Source organism: Ptychodera flava, chromosome 10 (genome assembly GCF_041260155.1).
Source record: "Ptychodera flava strain L36383 chromosome 10, AS_Pfla_20210202, whole genome shotgun sequence".
Taxonomy (NCBI): domain Eukaryota; kingdom Metazoa; phylum Hemichordata; class Enteropneusta; family Ptychoderidae; genus Ptychodera; species Ptychodera flava.
In genome coordinates this window covers 28,977,686-28,993,565 of record NC_091937.1, presented here as the reverse complement: position 1 = coordinate 28,993,565, position 15,880 = coordinate 28,977,686, and the positions used below count along the sequence as shown (strand labels likewise).

General features: G+C 40.6%; 1 protein-coding gene across 2 annotated transcripts in view; it reads left to right on the top strand.

Moving 5' to 3' along the window:
• Window positions 1-1,567: 1,567 nt before the first annotated feature.
• Window positions 1,568-15,880, top strand: part of LOC139142437 (S-adenosylmethionine decarboxylase proenzyme-like) — a 40,023-nt gene continuing 25,710 nt past the window's right edge. The window contains exon 1 of one of the 2 annotated variants that reach the window (XM_070712369.1): window positions 1,568-1,799. In XM_070712369.1, coding sequence (XP_070568470.1) covers window positions 1,639-1,799 — 161 coding nt within the window. In that variant the 5' untranslated portion in view covers window positions 1,568-1,638. The remainder of the gene's footprint in view (window positions 1,800-15,880) is intronic. The other variant, XM_070712370.1, reaches the window with a different exon arrangement.

Genomic DNA, 15,880 nt, shown 5'->3' with positions numbered 1-15,880 from the left:
GGCCATAAATTTATTTTCAAAAAGTTTATAGTAGATGTAAGCACTGTAAAAAGTTATGTAGAACATTTAAAAAATTTAGAAAGGGTAAAATTGATGAGAATGAAACAGAGAAAAAAGGACAGACAGAAAAGAAGAGTAGCAGTAGTAGTAGTTTACTCAAAGGATGAAGTGGGTGTATATTTGGGGTAAAAAACCTCAATTTTTGTATTAATGATAAAAATTTATTTAAGTCAAATCTAGACAGTATTTTCTGAAATGTAATATTTCACTTGAAAGGAGAGTATTCATGTAGAAAAAACAACTATTTTATTTGGCATTATCCATCCTCATTTTAAAATTGTAGGGGTTTAAAGACTGACACTCTAATAATTGATTAAAATCATGATCAGCAAAATTAAAATGCCTCTTATTCAAAATGCCTCTTATTAAAAATGTAAGAGCTTTATTGCCAAACAAAACCAATTGATAGTTGTTGTGTTATACCGGTATAGCATTTAAAAAACATAATGTGAAATTTCAGAAAATTTGACCCAGCCGGAGTGGAGTTAAATTCTTTGGAAATTTTGAAATTGGGAGGCAAAAGAAGCCAAGAAATCGGGTGATTTGCATACATTTGCATAAATTAACACTTCTTTATCATGCAACTTTCAACTGCTTTACAAGCTACAAGGTAAACCCAACCTTAAAAGACATTTGCTGTAATTTTTAGCATTTGTTCAATGTTCATCTCTGTGTATCAGCATTTGTTTGTTATTCTATCACTACATAGAACACCCAATGCTGTATTTAGCAACATACCAGTGTGAACATAAATGACCATTGTTATTGTTGATAAATGAATTCTAGTCTGGACTTGATCTGAGATCTCTTTTCAACAAAAACAACCCTGACTGTTCACTGTATGGTTTGTATTGACATGCTAAATACTGGACATTTCATAACGCTTCAGGGAGGAGAACAAGATACTGCTATAGATGCATAAAACAAACCACTGTGAATATTACCGAATTTGGCAGCTAAAGGAGTTTAACTAAACATGTTGAGTTTATCTGTCACCAGGTAGCGTCTATGGTTCTCTTTTGTAGAGATCAGAAATTCTGGGCAAATATTGAATTGATGTTTTTTTTCCTTGGCCCCCCCTAGAAGATTGTGGTATTTTTGTCTGGCCCCCCTAAATTTTCTTGGGAAAAATGGGTGGCCCCCCTGAAAATCCTCCACCCCCCTGGAAGTAAATTCTGAATCGTCCCTTAACGAATTATCCCTTGAAATATTTTCTTATAATCAGTAATGATCTTTTTCATTCAAATTACATAATCGATTCCACAGGTGTGCTTTATTCTCTCAATGCCTTGGTGTATTAGCTTTTTTACACTGGTACCGACATTCGGCCTTCGGCGTCATACTAATACCACTGGCAGTACTTCGATCCCAACGCTGCACGCACCTGTGAAAACGCATGAGTACAGACTTTGAGCCATCGTACCGATACAGGGCCATCATACTGGCTTATCTTTTACAGGGTATGGTCTGATCAGGTCGAACATGTGCAGGACGCCACCATCGGTGACAATGTTTCCATGTGATTGCCCCGCAGCGACCATGATATAGCTGAGAAGCATACCACGGCAGAGTACAAATATGAACGGCCATTCGTTGAGTGTGGGGGCTGCCCCGATGTGTAACACTGAGAATTCACCTCAAACTGAACACACGTGGCACTATGAAGGGGCTGAAAAGCTACTAGAGGTATGGTGGAAGCCGGTAAACAAACCAGAGGTTGACTTACGGAACATCAAAAGGTAATGTAGCCTTGGCGTTCGATACATGTTCTGTGATTGTTATGTCCTATGCACATTGACGTGGATTATTATCTCCAAGATAATGTTCATGCTTCTTCTTTATTATCCTTGTCGAACTTCATTCGGGAAACATACATGGAAACACAAACGTTACCCTATTGACACTTATCAGGGGAATTTAATGTGGTAGGAGGCCGTATAACGCCGGGAACACACAGCATCGTAGGCAGGGCTCAGTGGCGTGTCCATATGCTGAAGTGACACATCGACACATGTGGATGCCTTCGGCTTCGCCGGTTGAGCATAATCACGATACTGATCTCAGAGGTCAAAGAACATGAAACGCGCGCACTGCAGTGCACTGTGGCGCCTAGTTTCGAGAGTCTAAGATCCTCTGTGCTGTGTGTACACTCAAACGCGGCAAGCGACCGCAACGCGGTAAAAGAGTGCTAAGCTGTTCCCGACTATACGTACATGTATGGGCACGGTACTTATCACATTGCCTCTCGCTGCTGGGGAAGGAGGTACAGTGTCCTTTTTTAGCTCCATGGTGTACCCCAATTGTTCCTGCCGTTAGAAACATGAGAAATGATTCATTCGTTCTTCCTCTGTTTATTGACATCGATAGTGACCAAGCAACTGCTGCGCGACAGTTATACTCACGAATCAAAGTAACTAACACTCGAAATAGATTATTTATAACCGGGAGAGTAAGCGTGGGCGTGGTGTGGCAAACGGTTGTAATATACGAATGTATCTACCGGCATTTCCATTCACGAATGATTGTACTCTGCATCTCCGTTTTGGTTCCCATTCAGCAACCACGGGCCTGATATCTTGACTGTACAACCATTGTTGTCATCGTCTATTGGACACTCCACCCGAGCGTGCGTGTGTTCCCCTCAGTGATCCAGAGCTATGCTGTACGGCATCATTTTACAAGTGGTATAGCTAAAAAACTGATGACGTCAAATCGCCGTAAACAAAATTCAGCTGCCTTGTAATTATGGCGCTGTGCATTGTGTACGGCGATTTGACATCATCAGTTTGTGGTTATACCACTTGTAAAATGTTGCCTGCTGTACAATACTGGACATGTTCACAACTGTCAAAAGGCAGTATCAGTAGCAAAATAGTGTACATACAATGCAGTCTCCCTGCCCATGTACATGTAAACGTTTCCTTGTATTCCTCTCAAACTGAAAAAGAGCAATTACATGTACACTATTCTTAGACTAAGTCAGTCTACTCATGGAGCTATAATTTAGCTCCATGGTGATTGGTCTATTTTGTAGCTATTTGGTGTGTCAGCTGTTCCACTTTGCAAAGCAGGTCATATTGCATTAATACATTCTTTACTTCCCACTAGTTTGACATATGTTTACAAATGTCAAGGATTGTGGTTAAGTGTTACTAATTTAGTTCAGGAAGGACATCCTGGTTATTCTGAGAAAAGAAAAATGTGTGTCATCAAATAAATGACACAGTTGAACTTCCACTTGATATTGAAGCAAGCTTTTCCTGTAGCTACTGTTAGCTCACAGCAAACAAATACTATCAGAAGGGGGAAAAAACAAACAAAAATCAATATTCAAAAGGGAAGTACTACACTGTTTTGTATCTAAGGCATACCACAGCACAGTTGACAATCAGGGAAATATTTGGTATTATATAAGTTTAATTAATGTATAGAAAATGCATTTGGTAATTGAGTTTGATGGCATTGGACCTTTGATTTAGCTTTCAGTAGAATAACATAACTGAGTAAATGTGTATCTATGTATTAGCAACACATCTGTTTGTTATACAGTTGCATGTTGATTGAGTGTCTAATAAAAATGGTGAGACAGAACAATCCAAAATGAAGCATAGCACAGTACCATTGAGTTTTTGTGATGATCAAAATATTGATCGTCACAAGATATTGATTTTATATAAAGGTTTACATGTTTGATGGTCTTGTGAAACCTTTGCGCTCCTCAGGATAGCTTGTGATGTGACCTAAATTCTGATGTCATAGTTCAATTGTAGATGGGCTGATGACTGACTTCAGTATCTTGGATGAACACTCAATGTGTTTTAATGAATTGATTTCTCACTAAGAATAATGATGATATCGATTTTTTGAAAAACGCCTTCCTTGTATAAAATGTCATCTCAAGGCGCTGTACAGCACTGACACGTATATTATAGAAATAACGGGCGACGCGCTGACCATTAACGTTTATTTGTGGGCAAGGGCGAGAGGAAAGCCAAAAATTAACGGGTGAGGCTTGCCTCGCCCGTTAATTTGGCTTTCCTCTCGCCCGTGCCCACAAATAAACGTTAATGGTCAGAGCGGAGTCTGTTATTTCCATTATATTATCAGCGAACCCAAGAAAACCGTCAAAATTTCCGAAAATTTCAGGAGCGAACGACAACTGGGCCCCAGAAACTGAGCAATACGCGACGCACTGTCACGCGCGCTGTAAAAAATTGGCAAATCCGGAGATGTTTTCAGAAAAAAGTATCTCAACTTGACCTACAAGTGCTCCATTTTATTTTGTGATTGATTATGATTTACGTTTGAGCTGTAAAGTTACGATACTTTGAGTTGTTAATCTTATTATTCATATTCGTGGGCATGTAAACAAACCATTACTGTGTTATTTGTGGTCAGTCATGTGGTTCAGCTCGACCAATCAAAATGCGACGGGCAGGACATGGTAATATAATGTAAGATAACAACATCACAATTAACAATTACATTAAAGCTTTCTCTAAGAAAGACATTTTACTCGAGTTTAAAACTTTTAAAATCATTACTACACCCAATTGCTGGTGGAAGTCTATTCCATAGCCGTGGGGCACAAATAGGAAAAGATCTGCAAACGACATATTGCCTATTGGCTGGTGTAAACTGAGTGCAGCTTCAGAAGTGGACTGAAGAGTCCAATCAGGAGTACGAATGATAAAGGCGCCCTTCTCAATCCCAGGCTCTCGGCATTAGCAAATGTGTCAACAGCCAATTAACAGTTTGTCATTCTTTTGTTCTCCATTGAATGTTTCATCAAGTACATAGTATTTATATTAGATATATCTGATAATTGAGGGGGGGCTTTAAGAGCTCTTTCAAATGTGGTGCAGCATCGACATAAAATTTTGAACTCTATTGAGCTTGCTAACGGGGAGCCATCCGACTTCATTTTACTACTGTTGTTATGACATAAAAATTGCCAAATTACTGGACCCAGAAAGTGTGCTACAGTGAAGCAATGCCTCTACAGTACAGGTCATGTACAATGCATAATTTATCAAAGGCTACAAATTGAAATATATGATAAAACTGGCTTTTCCAAAATCATTTAAAGTGGCTTGTCAGACTTTTAAGAGTTCCTTTTCACCACAATTCCTCCTGAATTATGTAAGGAGGGTTTTTGACAAAGCGCTCAACTAGCTGTTATGTTATACTGATGAGTAAACGCACAATGTGACGTCAGTCACTCATTGGCCGCTGTCAGAAACCATACGGCTACAGGAAATTACAGAGACAATATCTTAAACTTTGATAATATTTTTGTCACTGGTGTTTATGTTCTACTCAACAAATGCAGCCTATTCTTCTCCAGTGTTCTCTACAGTCTTCATAATCAGAGTTCAGACAAATTTACATACCAATGTACAAATTTGCATATTCCTTTGTCATTAAAACGTGTTCTTTTTATCCGGTTGTTAACTTATATATGGATTGCTGAAAAACATAGCGGTGGCCCACCCCTCAACATCCCCTCATGGAGAACCCTACTTCTCCCTGACCCCATTTGAAATACAAAATCTAAGTCTTCCCAACACAATCGATGAATTGTGTACAATATGCATACATGTAAATGAATTCTTATCCTAGACGAAAATTCCATAGTCAGCAATATTATTTGACAGTTGCATTTTGTTGGCAAGTTGAACCACAGACAGTAGAATATGGTTGATCTCATGGGATTTCAACTTTGGGAGAGAACTTTTGGAATCTTTATTTTGTACTTCATACAACAAATATAATGGGAATTCATCTAAAGTTACATGTACAGCTAATGGAGCTTTAATTCTGATCTGCTTGTTACAGTGGTTTGCGTTTGACCCATTGGCAATACAGAAAGTAATTTTAATCGTAATCTAAAATCTTGAAAACAATGCCAAAATGTTGTAGCTCACATGCTTTAAGTGAGAGATTTGGATTCATTTTGACTTCAATAACATCACTTGACAACAGCTGACTGCCAGGCCATGTTGTCAGTGGTATATTTAATAAGCAGATGACATGCTATACTTGAAGTCACAGCTTGTATCATAACAAAATGAAATTTGAATATGATGTTTTAGAAGCAGGGTCACCAGTTGAAGCAGTGTGACTGATACAGATACATGGATACAGCCACAGGGACAGTAGCTGCGCCTCAAAGACACATATTTCGACCTTCAATTTTCTACAAATCTTTCGTGACCTATCACTTGTCGGTGCCCTTTTTAAAGCAAAATTGAACAGCCTTGGTTTTTTGAAAATCAAAAATTTACTTTTTTTCCCATAGTTAAGACAGGGATTATGGGCTAGCTGGCCCATTTTGAATTTCAAATATCCCAAAATGTTGGGTAATTTGTTGCCCTAGTTCCAAACTTTGCACAATGACCCCAAAATTCTATTTTTGATTTAGTAAGAAATTTAAGAGAGTTTTGGCGAAACTTTATATCTTTCACTTTTGAGGCACATACTTAGAAATGTTATGTTATGAATAGAATAAAACTAATAGTAAATACATCAAAAATTTACCCCTGAAGAAACTCTTAACATTCTGCTATATTCATTAGATCTTTACGATTGGAACTTTTCTCAACTCAGGACAGGTTAACCAAGGCTACAGTACCAAATGACAAAAATGTTGGATCTATGAAAGACACGTACATAAACGACACCTCTACATGTACTTGAAGACACTGTTGCTTTTCTTTTCTTGAGGTTTCACTGTCCATAGTTCATGTATGTGCAATTCTGGCACACTTCTAGAGTATCATATTTGAAAAAAATTCTGAAGTTTTAAAATATAGAAATCATGTGACTTTGTATGTACCGGTATAATCAACTTGAGAAAAATACACTTTTTCTCATTTCTTTTCCTTTTACCCAGAAGTAATGATAATTCATCTTCTAATTAGGCTTTTGGTTTGTTTGAAAAGGGATCAAATTAATAAAGAAAGAAAAAATGAAGAAAGACAGTAATAACCAAACAAATGAGAAAAATCTTCATAGAATCTTTTGTTTTGGCTCCAGTCAAGATTAAGATTCTGTGAGTTTTATTTTATGCACTCTCTTCAGTGTGCCTAATTGACATGCCATTGCATCCAGTTTTCCCTCGGATTCAAGAGAGTTTTACACACTACATGAATTACCGTGTAGCAGTATAGGGCTTAAACAAGGAAATTTGAGAACTTCCGAAGTATGATGTATTTTATTCAGAGGGTTTACAATCTGAAAAGTTACAGGGCTTTTTCATGTGCCATGCATGTACTTATTTCGAAAGAGGTGATTAGAGCTTTGACTGGCTATGCAAATGTCTTTCTATCCTGATATTTAAAACTGAATTCTTGTCTGTTGCTTCCGGCCACTTAACAAATTTCCATCATCACATGTGTAGGTCGACATCTTGCCAGAGTAACACATCTTCGATTCCGTTGAAACAGGAAGGGCTGTGTCTTCCAGACTATGTATATCTGTGGTTATTTCAGATCTCATTGGATAGTTTACAATTGTTGAAATATCAGTTTTACCGGAAAAGGTACAATGAACTGCCAGTCATTAGAACATTGTTTGCTTCCTGGTTTTGATGATACTTTTATGTAATGGGAGCATGAAAGTAGCCATTTCATCACTTTGACACTGTTTAATTTCCTGTCTTTTGGATTAATATTTTTAGCTCCGCTATCAGCAACGCAGAGTCTGTCAAATAGGTGATTGTCTGTCATCATCTTGTCTGTCGTCAGTCATCTATTGTCCGTCAACTTTTTGCTTTCTGAGCTGCTTCTATAAAACGGCTTGTCTGATTGGTTTGAAATTTGATATGGTCTGTGCCGATGATCTTTATCAGTTTTGTACAAATCGTGAAAAAATCTATAAAACTGTTGGAGCTTATCGGTCACTTGGCAAACCGTGTCCACACAGCGCTGTGGACAGGCAGGATCAATAAACCCTTTGAGTGCCAAAGACAACTTTTGTTGTTTTTATAGAACATAACATAACCAGCAACTTTTTTGAGATCTAGAGAATTTCTTTCAGATTTTTCCTAAAATTTTGGTCAAAGAATTTATCCATTGAAAGGTTGTATCCATTCGGTCCAAAATCATCAAAAAATTACAGAAAAATTCATGACACTTGGTAAAATGTTACACTGAAATTTAAGTGGGAAAAATTGAAGCACTCAAAGGGTTAATAAAGCAATAACAGCATCACTACTTGTTTCTCTCAGAAATATACATGTATGCTAATAAGTTAATAAGCCTCTTTTACAAATCACAGACTTTTGTATAAGGAACAGCTGTGGCTGATCTGTAGCAAAGAGACTGCAAATGATAGCTCCTGCTTCTTTATTTTCATCACACATACATGTACCTGGGTGGTTTGACTGTCTTTTAAATTAGCCTGCCAACTAACCCCGAACCTGGTTCATATTATCCAAACAACAAACAAAGGAAAGTATGACTATCATACAATTTGCGTTGCAGTTTATATTGAGGTTTATTTCACTACAACTAATGATAATAATAAAGAAACTAGAAAAATAAAACGCTAGTCTACAATGATTAACCCTTTTCCTGCCGAGCGCCCCTGTCCGTTATCCTGCCAAGTCGGTCAAAACCGGCCCCCTTTTCCGTGTCTACAGAAGATAGGCTCTCCTGCACGCTTTCCTGCCAGGCATTTGGCGGGAAAATACCGCATTTTCGGGGTACGATTACCGACCATACGTGTTAGACTTCAAAAATTTTTGCATGCCCGTATAGAGGGGCAACCGCTGATGAGGTTGTGTCCAGAAAATGACGAGGTCACGGGCGTTGTTTGCCCCGGGGGACGTGCACTTTTATGCCCTTTTCTAGCTTACTTTCGTGGAAGTAAAGCTCGTTCGCCGGCACGCACGGCCACACCGGGGAAACGTCACCTCTCTCGTGGGTTAGTAGAAGACCCAGGGGTTAGTGCTATGGGTGCGGCAGCACCCTCAAACCTGTCCTGTTTTTCCTGGGTTGTGTCACTTGGCCACGTACTTGAAACGACTTGGAAGAGTCGCACAGTGCAGTCTGCTTTGACGTAGTGTCAACGACATAGTTCCGCCATTGAAGGAAGGCGTGTACGTAGTTTGGCCAGTTCAGTGAACACTTAGCTCGTTAGTGTTACCGTTTCCTAACAGGTTAGTTGTGCAGTTGTTACTAAGGTGCAGTTTTGTACCACCTTAGCTCTGGACAGTGCAACTGCTCTATGCACTAACCCCAACGACAGATGGTTGGTACAACGTCTACGTCGCACGAGCACAGCCTCCGTTGGGCTGTGCCCCTCCCACGTGATACAACGCACGTTCATCCATTACTATAGCGTCCTTACGGATCTGCCAAAAACGAAAGTGGGGGTAAAAACAAAACAAACGAAAATATGCGATCATAGATAGTATTTTATTCGGGAATAATTTACATTATGCCGAACAATAAATCTCGGAGTCTGTCTCGACGTCCGAGTGCATGGTCCGTGTTTCAAAAATTACAATCGGGGTGGCAGATCCGTGTTTCAAAAATTATAATAGGGGGAATTGTACAAAATAATCCGTCTAAACAAAACAAACGAAAATATGCGATCCATAGATAGTATTTTATTCGGGAATAATTTACATTATGCCGAATAATAAATCTCAGAGTCTGTCTCGACGTCCGAGTGCATGGTCCGTGTTACAAAGATTACAATCGGGGATTGTACAAAATAATCCGTGTTTCAATTTACAATCAGCGGGATCGTAAAGCACAAACAAACGGCACAACCGTGCTCAAAATGTGATCATGGTCCGTGTTAAGAATACAGTCAAGCCACTGTTAGGCGAAGCTGTCCCCTGTCCGTTATTACGTCGGGTTCTCTTGCTGATGGGTGTCGTCGGGGCTGTGTGAGTAGAGGTCTGCACGCCAATGCTCCTCTTACCTCGTAGCATCATGCGATGATGAAAAGCCGCAAAACACTCGCCCTCGTGAAGATGAACCCCGCACAGACTACATCCTTTGGACGTCTCAGACAGTCGTCCGCTCGCAGTGGTCTTACCCTCTCTGCTGCATACTTTACAGCATTTCTGCCGCCCCTCCAAACGGCTGACAACGTGCATCGGCTGATTTTGTGGATTGATGTACGAGGCAAGAGAGAAACGGTGGCCTCGACCTCTCTCACACTGGGCTGCGATCGCCCACAATAACCGCCAATGAGTTGTTTCCCGACACGCAGATGAAACATCTTATGGGTCAGCTTACTATCAGGGTGTACATGCTTGAAGCATATATATGCATTTACCAGGGCAACATCAATCAGGTAACATGCCAGATATGTCCACCATCTGTGGTTCTTGCGCCCAGTGTGAAAGTACTTGCGCTTCTGGTTGGCTCGGTCGACGCCTCCCATGTACCGGCGATAATTATACAGCGACAGAGGCACTTGTCGCCGCTCGTCTCCCTCCCCCACTGGCACGCACTCCAAGGGTGGATAGACCGTATTCAAGATCAGCACCTGAGCGTTACTATCCTGATAAGCAGTGATGTTAAGACGAGAGTCTTTCTGGTCGTGGCTTTCATATCCCCAACAGACAGAGGAAGGCGCTTCCTCTTACCCGGCGGATTAATTGAGGGGGCATGGTGCGACGATTACGGCGGTTAAAAACTCCCGACCATGTAGATCCCGGTCTCCATCAGCTCTCTAGCAGTAACGACCGTGCTAAACAGGCTATCACAGAATAGGCTGTGATTATATCCACAGAATGGCTGGACCAGCTCCATCGTAATTCTTTTCACCACACCTCGCTCCTGCCGTCTCCCATCAGTCCGATCCCGATATTTCACACCTAGGTACGGTGCAAAGTTAGCTATGTATGCAGTGGTGGAGTCGCACAGCTGCCATATCTTGAAACCGTCTCGATCAGGCTTATGCGGTAATCTCTGCTTAAATTTAGAACGGCCCTTAAATCGCACCATGCCCTCGTCGATGGAGATCTCTCTACCCATCTTATAATTATTTACGCACCGGTCAACTATGGGCTCCATCCATGGATTGATTTTATACAGGGGATCCTCCTGACACCGACGTCGGCGGCGTGCCTCATCAGGATCACGACGTGGATCGTTCTCTGGGTCTGCCAGATGAAAGTATCGCATAAGCTGCTGAAAGCGACTGCGGGTAATCACAGTAGAAATACCCTGGTTTCTCAGAAAGGGATCGCTAGACCAATAATCCTCCACTGATGATTTACGGTCGATACCCATACAGACTAAGACGCCAATGAACGCCTGCACCTCTCGGTAGTCAGCGTTACGCCAGTATTTATCTATTTTCCTAGCGATATATCGCTGGTGGAATTTGGCGTATTTATTAGTCTCGTCCTTGGCCAATCTGATCAGTGTAGCTGGAATAAACTTAAACAGTCATCGTTGATGACACAGTCCCAACTTGTTAATGGGTACTTTGATTACATGTCCTAAGAGGATAGGGTCCTCTTCATTAATTGAGACATGCCCAGGGTTTTACATGACGCGCATTTCTGCGTCCTTTACGCATAAAACCGGACGCAGGACCCCTCAAAAACTGAACTACGCGTCCCTTCGGACGCAGAAATATCTGTTGCTGGTGTATTTTGTGAGCTGCTGAACACGCAAAACACATCCCAGTAAACCTTACCGACCCCATACTTTAATGGAATGCTCCGTAGTGCATTGGCCTCCACTGTTTGATGACCAATGGTACCCGCGGAAACAAATTTTACTACCGTAAAAAAGTGACTTTCAAAATGTAAAATGATTCTTAATTGGTCGATTTCTTGTTCGCGGCGATCAACACATGTTATGCATCATGGCGGGTCGTGTCAAACACCCAAACAAGCCGATCTGCGAAAGTTTTTCGGCGGCTGCGGCAACAAGCACGATGCCAGGTTTGGTCGAGGCCGAAACAGCAGCTACGGCATGCGATACTGATACATCAGGTCCCCCAGCCAAGTCAGCAAAATTACGAACATTCAACAGAAGTTGGCTCGATAGATTTAAATGGCTTCGATATTCTGAAGAGCGAAACGTCATGGAATGCGATGTATGTTTGAAAGCGAATGTTACATGCCCGTTCACGGAAGGTTGTTCTAATTTTCAACATTCAACTCTCACTCGTCATCAGGACTCGAAAAGTCATCTCACAAGTGTTAAAATCCTAAGCGTGAGGTCACAATTTACTACTGCTCGCAAATCTGCAGAGGACCGGCAGTTGCAGGTAAGAGTAACGAACTCGAGGCGTACGCTGCACAATTACGTACTGTTTATCTGATCGCTAAACGTGACCCTCCCATGCAATGTATTCACTGACATCATGCATCTACAGAATCTGAACGGCTTATTTATTAGACATTGAATATTATAAACGTCCTCCGATAGTTATGGAGTTTGAAGAGTGTATTCAACGTGTGATCGAAGTCCCTGATTGATAGCATACATGCAAGTCTTAGTGATTTCATCGGCCTATAATGTTGGATGAGACTTGTGAACATAACCGTTCATAAGAAACTTGCCATATATGTTCGATATATTCAGAATGGCGAGGCGAATGTTTCTTTCCTCGGTAACCAGCAAATTACAGATGCCACTACTGCAGGGATCGAAAACGCCTTGATTGAATTTTTGACTTGGAAAGAAATCTGTGACGCGGCCGTAGACAAAATATATGGACTAGGAACAGACCGGGCGGCCGTTTTTGAACGGGTACGGGTTGGGTGCAAAATTAAAAGCCAGAAATCCCAACCTTGTTCAAGTGCATTGTGTTGCACATCGATTGAATCTTGCTGCTTCTCAAGCAGGCAGAGATATTGAATATTGCAAAGAATATCATAATATAATCCATTCATTGTATAAATACTTTAATGACTCTAGTGTGAGATATGACAAACTTAGAGAAATTCAAACTCTGTTGAATGGGAGGCAAAACAAATTACTCAGCCTACATCTGTTCACTGGTTGTCGGTTGAATCAGCTGTCAAGATGATTTTCATCAGTTTTGAGCCAATTGCCTTGGCACTTGAAAGTGACAAAAAAGGGGGAAAGGCTGATCGGCTGTTGAAATTTGTCTCCAATTCATTGTTTCTGCTATTCACCGCCTTATTGATTGATGTCCTTACTGTGATTGGAATTTTGAGCCTTTTACATTTCACAAAGATTCTGTCAACCTATCCCATAAAGTGTTCAGTCTACTAAGGGCACATTGAATACAATGACTAATGATTCACACACTGTCAGAGAAGTCTTTAATGATTTGGGTGATGTTCCTGGCAATGGTCAGAAAAACACATACAAAAACATTCAAATCACTTACAATCAGCCACTCAGACAGAGGTTCTGTACTGTGAGAGAAATTATATCAACAAACTGCTGCAGTATTTAGATAGCAGATTTCAAAATGATGAGATGAATATTCTAGAATGTTTTGATGTAATTCTAAACCCACACAGATATCCTGAAATTTGGCCAACCTACCTGACTATGGGGTCAACCAGCTTGATCAACTGTTGAATCATTATAACAATACACCAGGTATTGATGCTGATAGAGCTAGGGCACACTTTCTGTTTTACAAACACTTCACAAGATCTCATAGGGACGCACTGAATTTTGATATGTATATCAAGCTGTTGCTGACTGATTTTACGGAGGAGTATCCTGATTTTGCCATTCTTGCTAAAATTGCTCTTGTCATACCAGTGTCCTCTGCCCCATGTGAGAGGGGCTTTTCAGTACAAAATGCCATCAAACAGAGGGCAAAAAATACCGTAGACTCAATCCTCAAAGGCTTAATAGACTAATGTTCATCAAACTGGTTGGCCCCATCATAGATGATTTTGACTTCATGAACACTGCTAGGTTATTTGCTGAAGGAGCTGTTGGCAGAGTGTGAACTCAAACCTACTGGACTTGCTAGGTGAATGCCATTTCAGAGTATGAAATTACTTACCTTCTTGTCAATTTGACAAATTTGAATACTTGTTCAAATTTCACAACATGTGAACTTGTCATTAAAGTTATGAGATCATTTTAATCATGAATAGTGTTCTTTGAATTGATCAATGAGGGCCCTGAGCAGTATGAACTAGAATTTTCATGTAAGAATTATTTTAAGAAATGTGCAACCATTTGCCGTGTGTTATAACACTAATTGAACACAGTGAAGACCATGGCATGGATAAACAATAAAATATTCTTTTGAAATAAATTGGGACCCCCATATTTTGATGTAGGACTCCCATTTTCTAACACCAGGGGTCCCAGGGACTCTCAAAAGTAAAAAGTGATGTAAAACCCTGCATGCCCAAGTTTTGGCTAAGGACACGAAAAAATTGTAACAAAATGGCTGCCATGCAGCCATATTGGATCATATCAAGAAACAAATTGACATACATATGTATGACATAGTTTAATGTCCTTGTAGCAACTTTGAATAAAATCGGTTAAGATACGCCTTAGAGTATTATGGCCCTCGACAGGAAAAAATCGTAATAAAATGGCCGCAAGGCAGCCATATTGGATCGTATCACATAACAAATTGACATGCATATGTATGACATTAGTCAATCTCCTTGTACCAACTTGAATAAAATCCGTTGAAACATGTCTGAGTTATTGCTCTGTACATGAAAATATCATAATAAAATGGCTGCCTAGTGGCCATATTGGATCGTATCACATAACAAATTGACGTACATATGTAAGACATAGGTCAATGTCCTTGTACCAACTTTGAATAAAATCGGTTGAGATTTGCCTGAGTTATGCCTCTGCATATGAAAAAATCGTAATAAAATGGCCACACAGCAGCCATATTGGATTATATCACAAAACAAATTGACATGCATATCTATGACATTGGTCAATGTCCTCGTACCAACTTTGAATAAAATCGGTTTAAAACATGTCTGAGTTATGGCACTGTATATGAAAATATTGTAATAAAATGGCCGCCTGGCGGCCATATTGGATCGTATCACAAAACAAATCGACATGCATATCTATGACATTGGTCAATGTCCTTGTACCAACTTTGAATAAAATCGGTTGAAACATGTCTGAGTTATGGCTCTGTACATGAAAAAATCGTAATAAAATGGCCGCCTGGCGGCCATATTGGATCGTATCACAAAACAAATTGACGTGCATATCTATGACATTGGTCATTGTCCTTGTACCAACTTTGAATAAAATCGGTTGAAACATGTCTGAGTTATGGCTCTGTACATGAAAAATCGTAATAAAATGGCCGCCTGGCGGCCATATTGGATCGTATCACAAAACAAATCGACGTGCATCGTATGACATATGAAGTAATCCTTGTACCAAGTTTGAATGAAATCGCTTCTTGCATCTCTGAGATATCTGCGTGAACGGACGGACGGACGCACGCACACACGCACGCACGGACGCACACACGCAGGGACATGAGACCAAACCTATAAGTCCCCCGGATGGTGTCCGTTGGGACTAAAAACTAATCGAGCTCACGGGAGTGGCTGGGCAAGGTGAAAGTCGGTCCTCTCTCATGGTCAAAATCGGTCTCCTCAAATATATTAGCATCGGTAGTCTCCGACATACGCCAGACAGGAGGGGTGTCGTCCTCCGCCAACACAGCAGCAACGTCATCATCGTCGTCAGAGCTTGCCTCACCTACATACTGCCTGTCATAAAAGTCATCGTCCTCTGCCGCATCCTCGTCAACCTCCGAGTCGGACTCAGCGGTGATATCACCGTCGTCTGGGCGTCTGGGCCTGAACTCGCCCGTAGCGGCATCAAGGATCATATCTGGC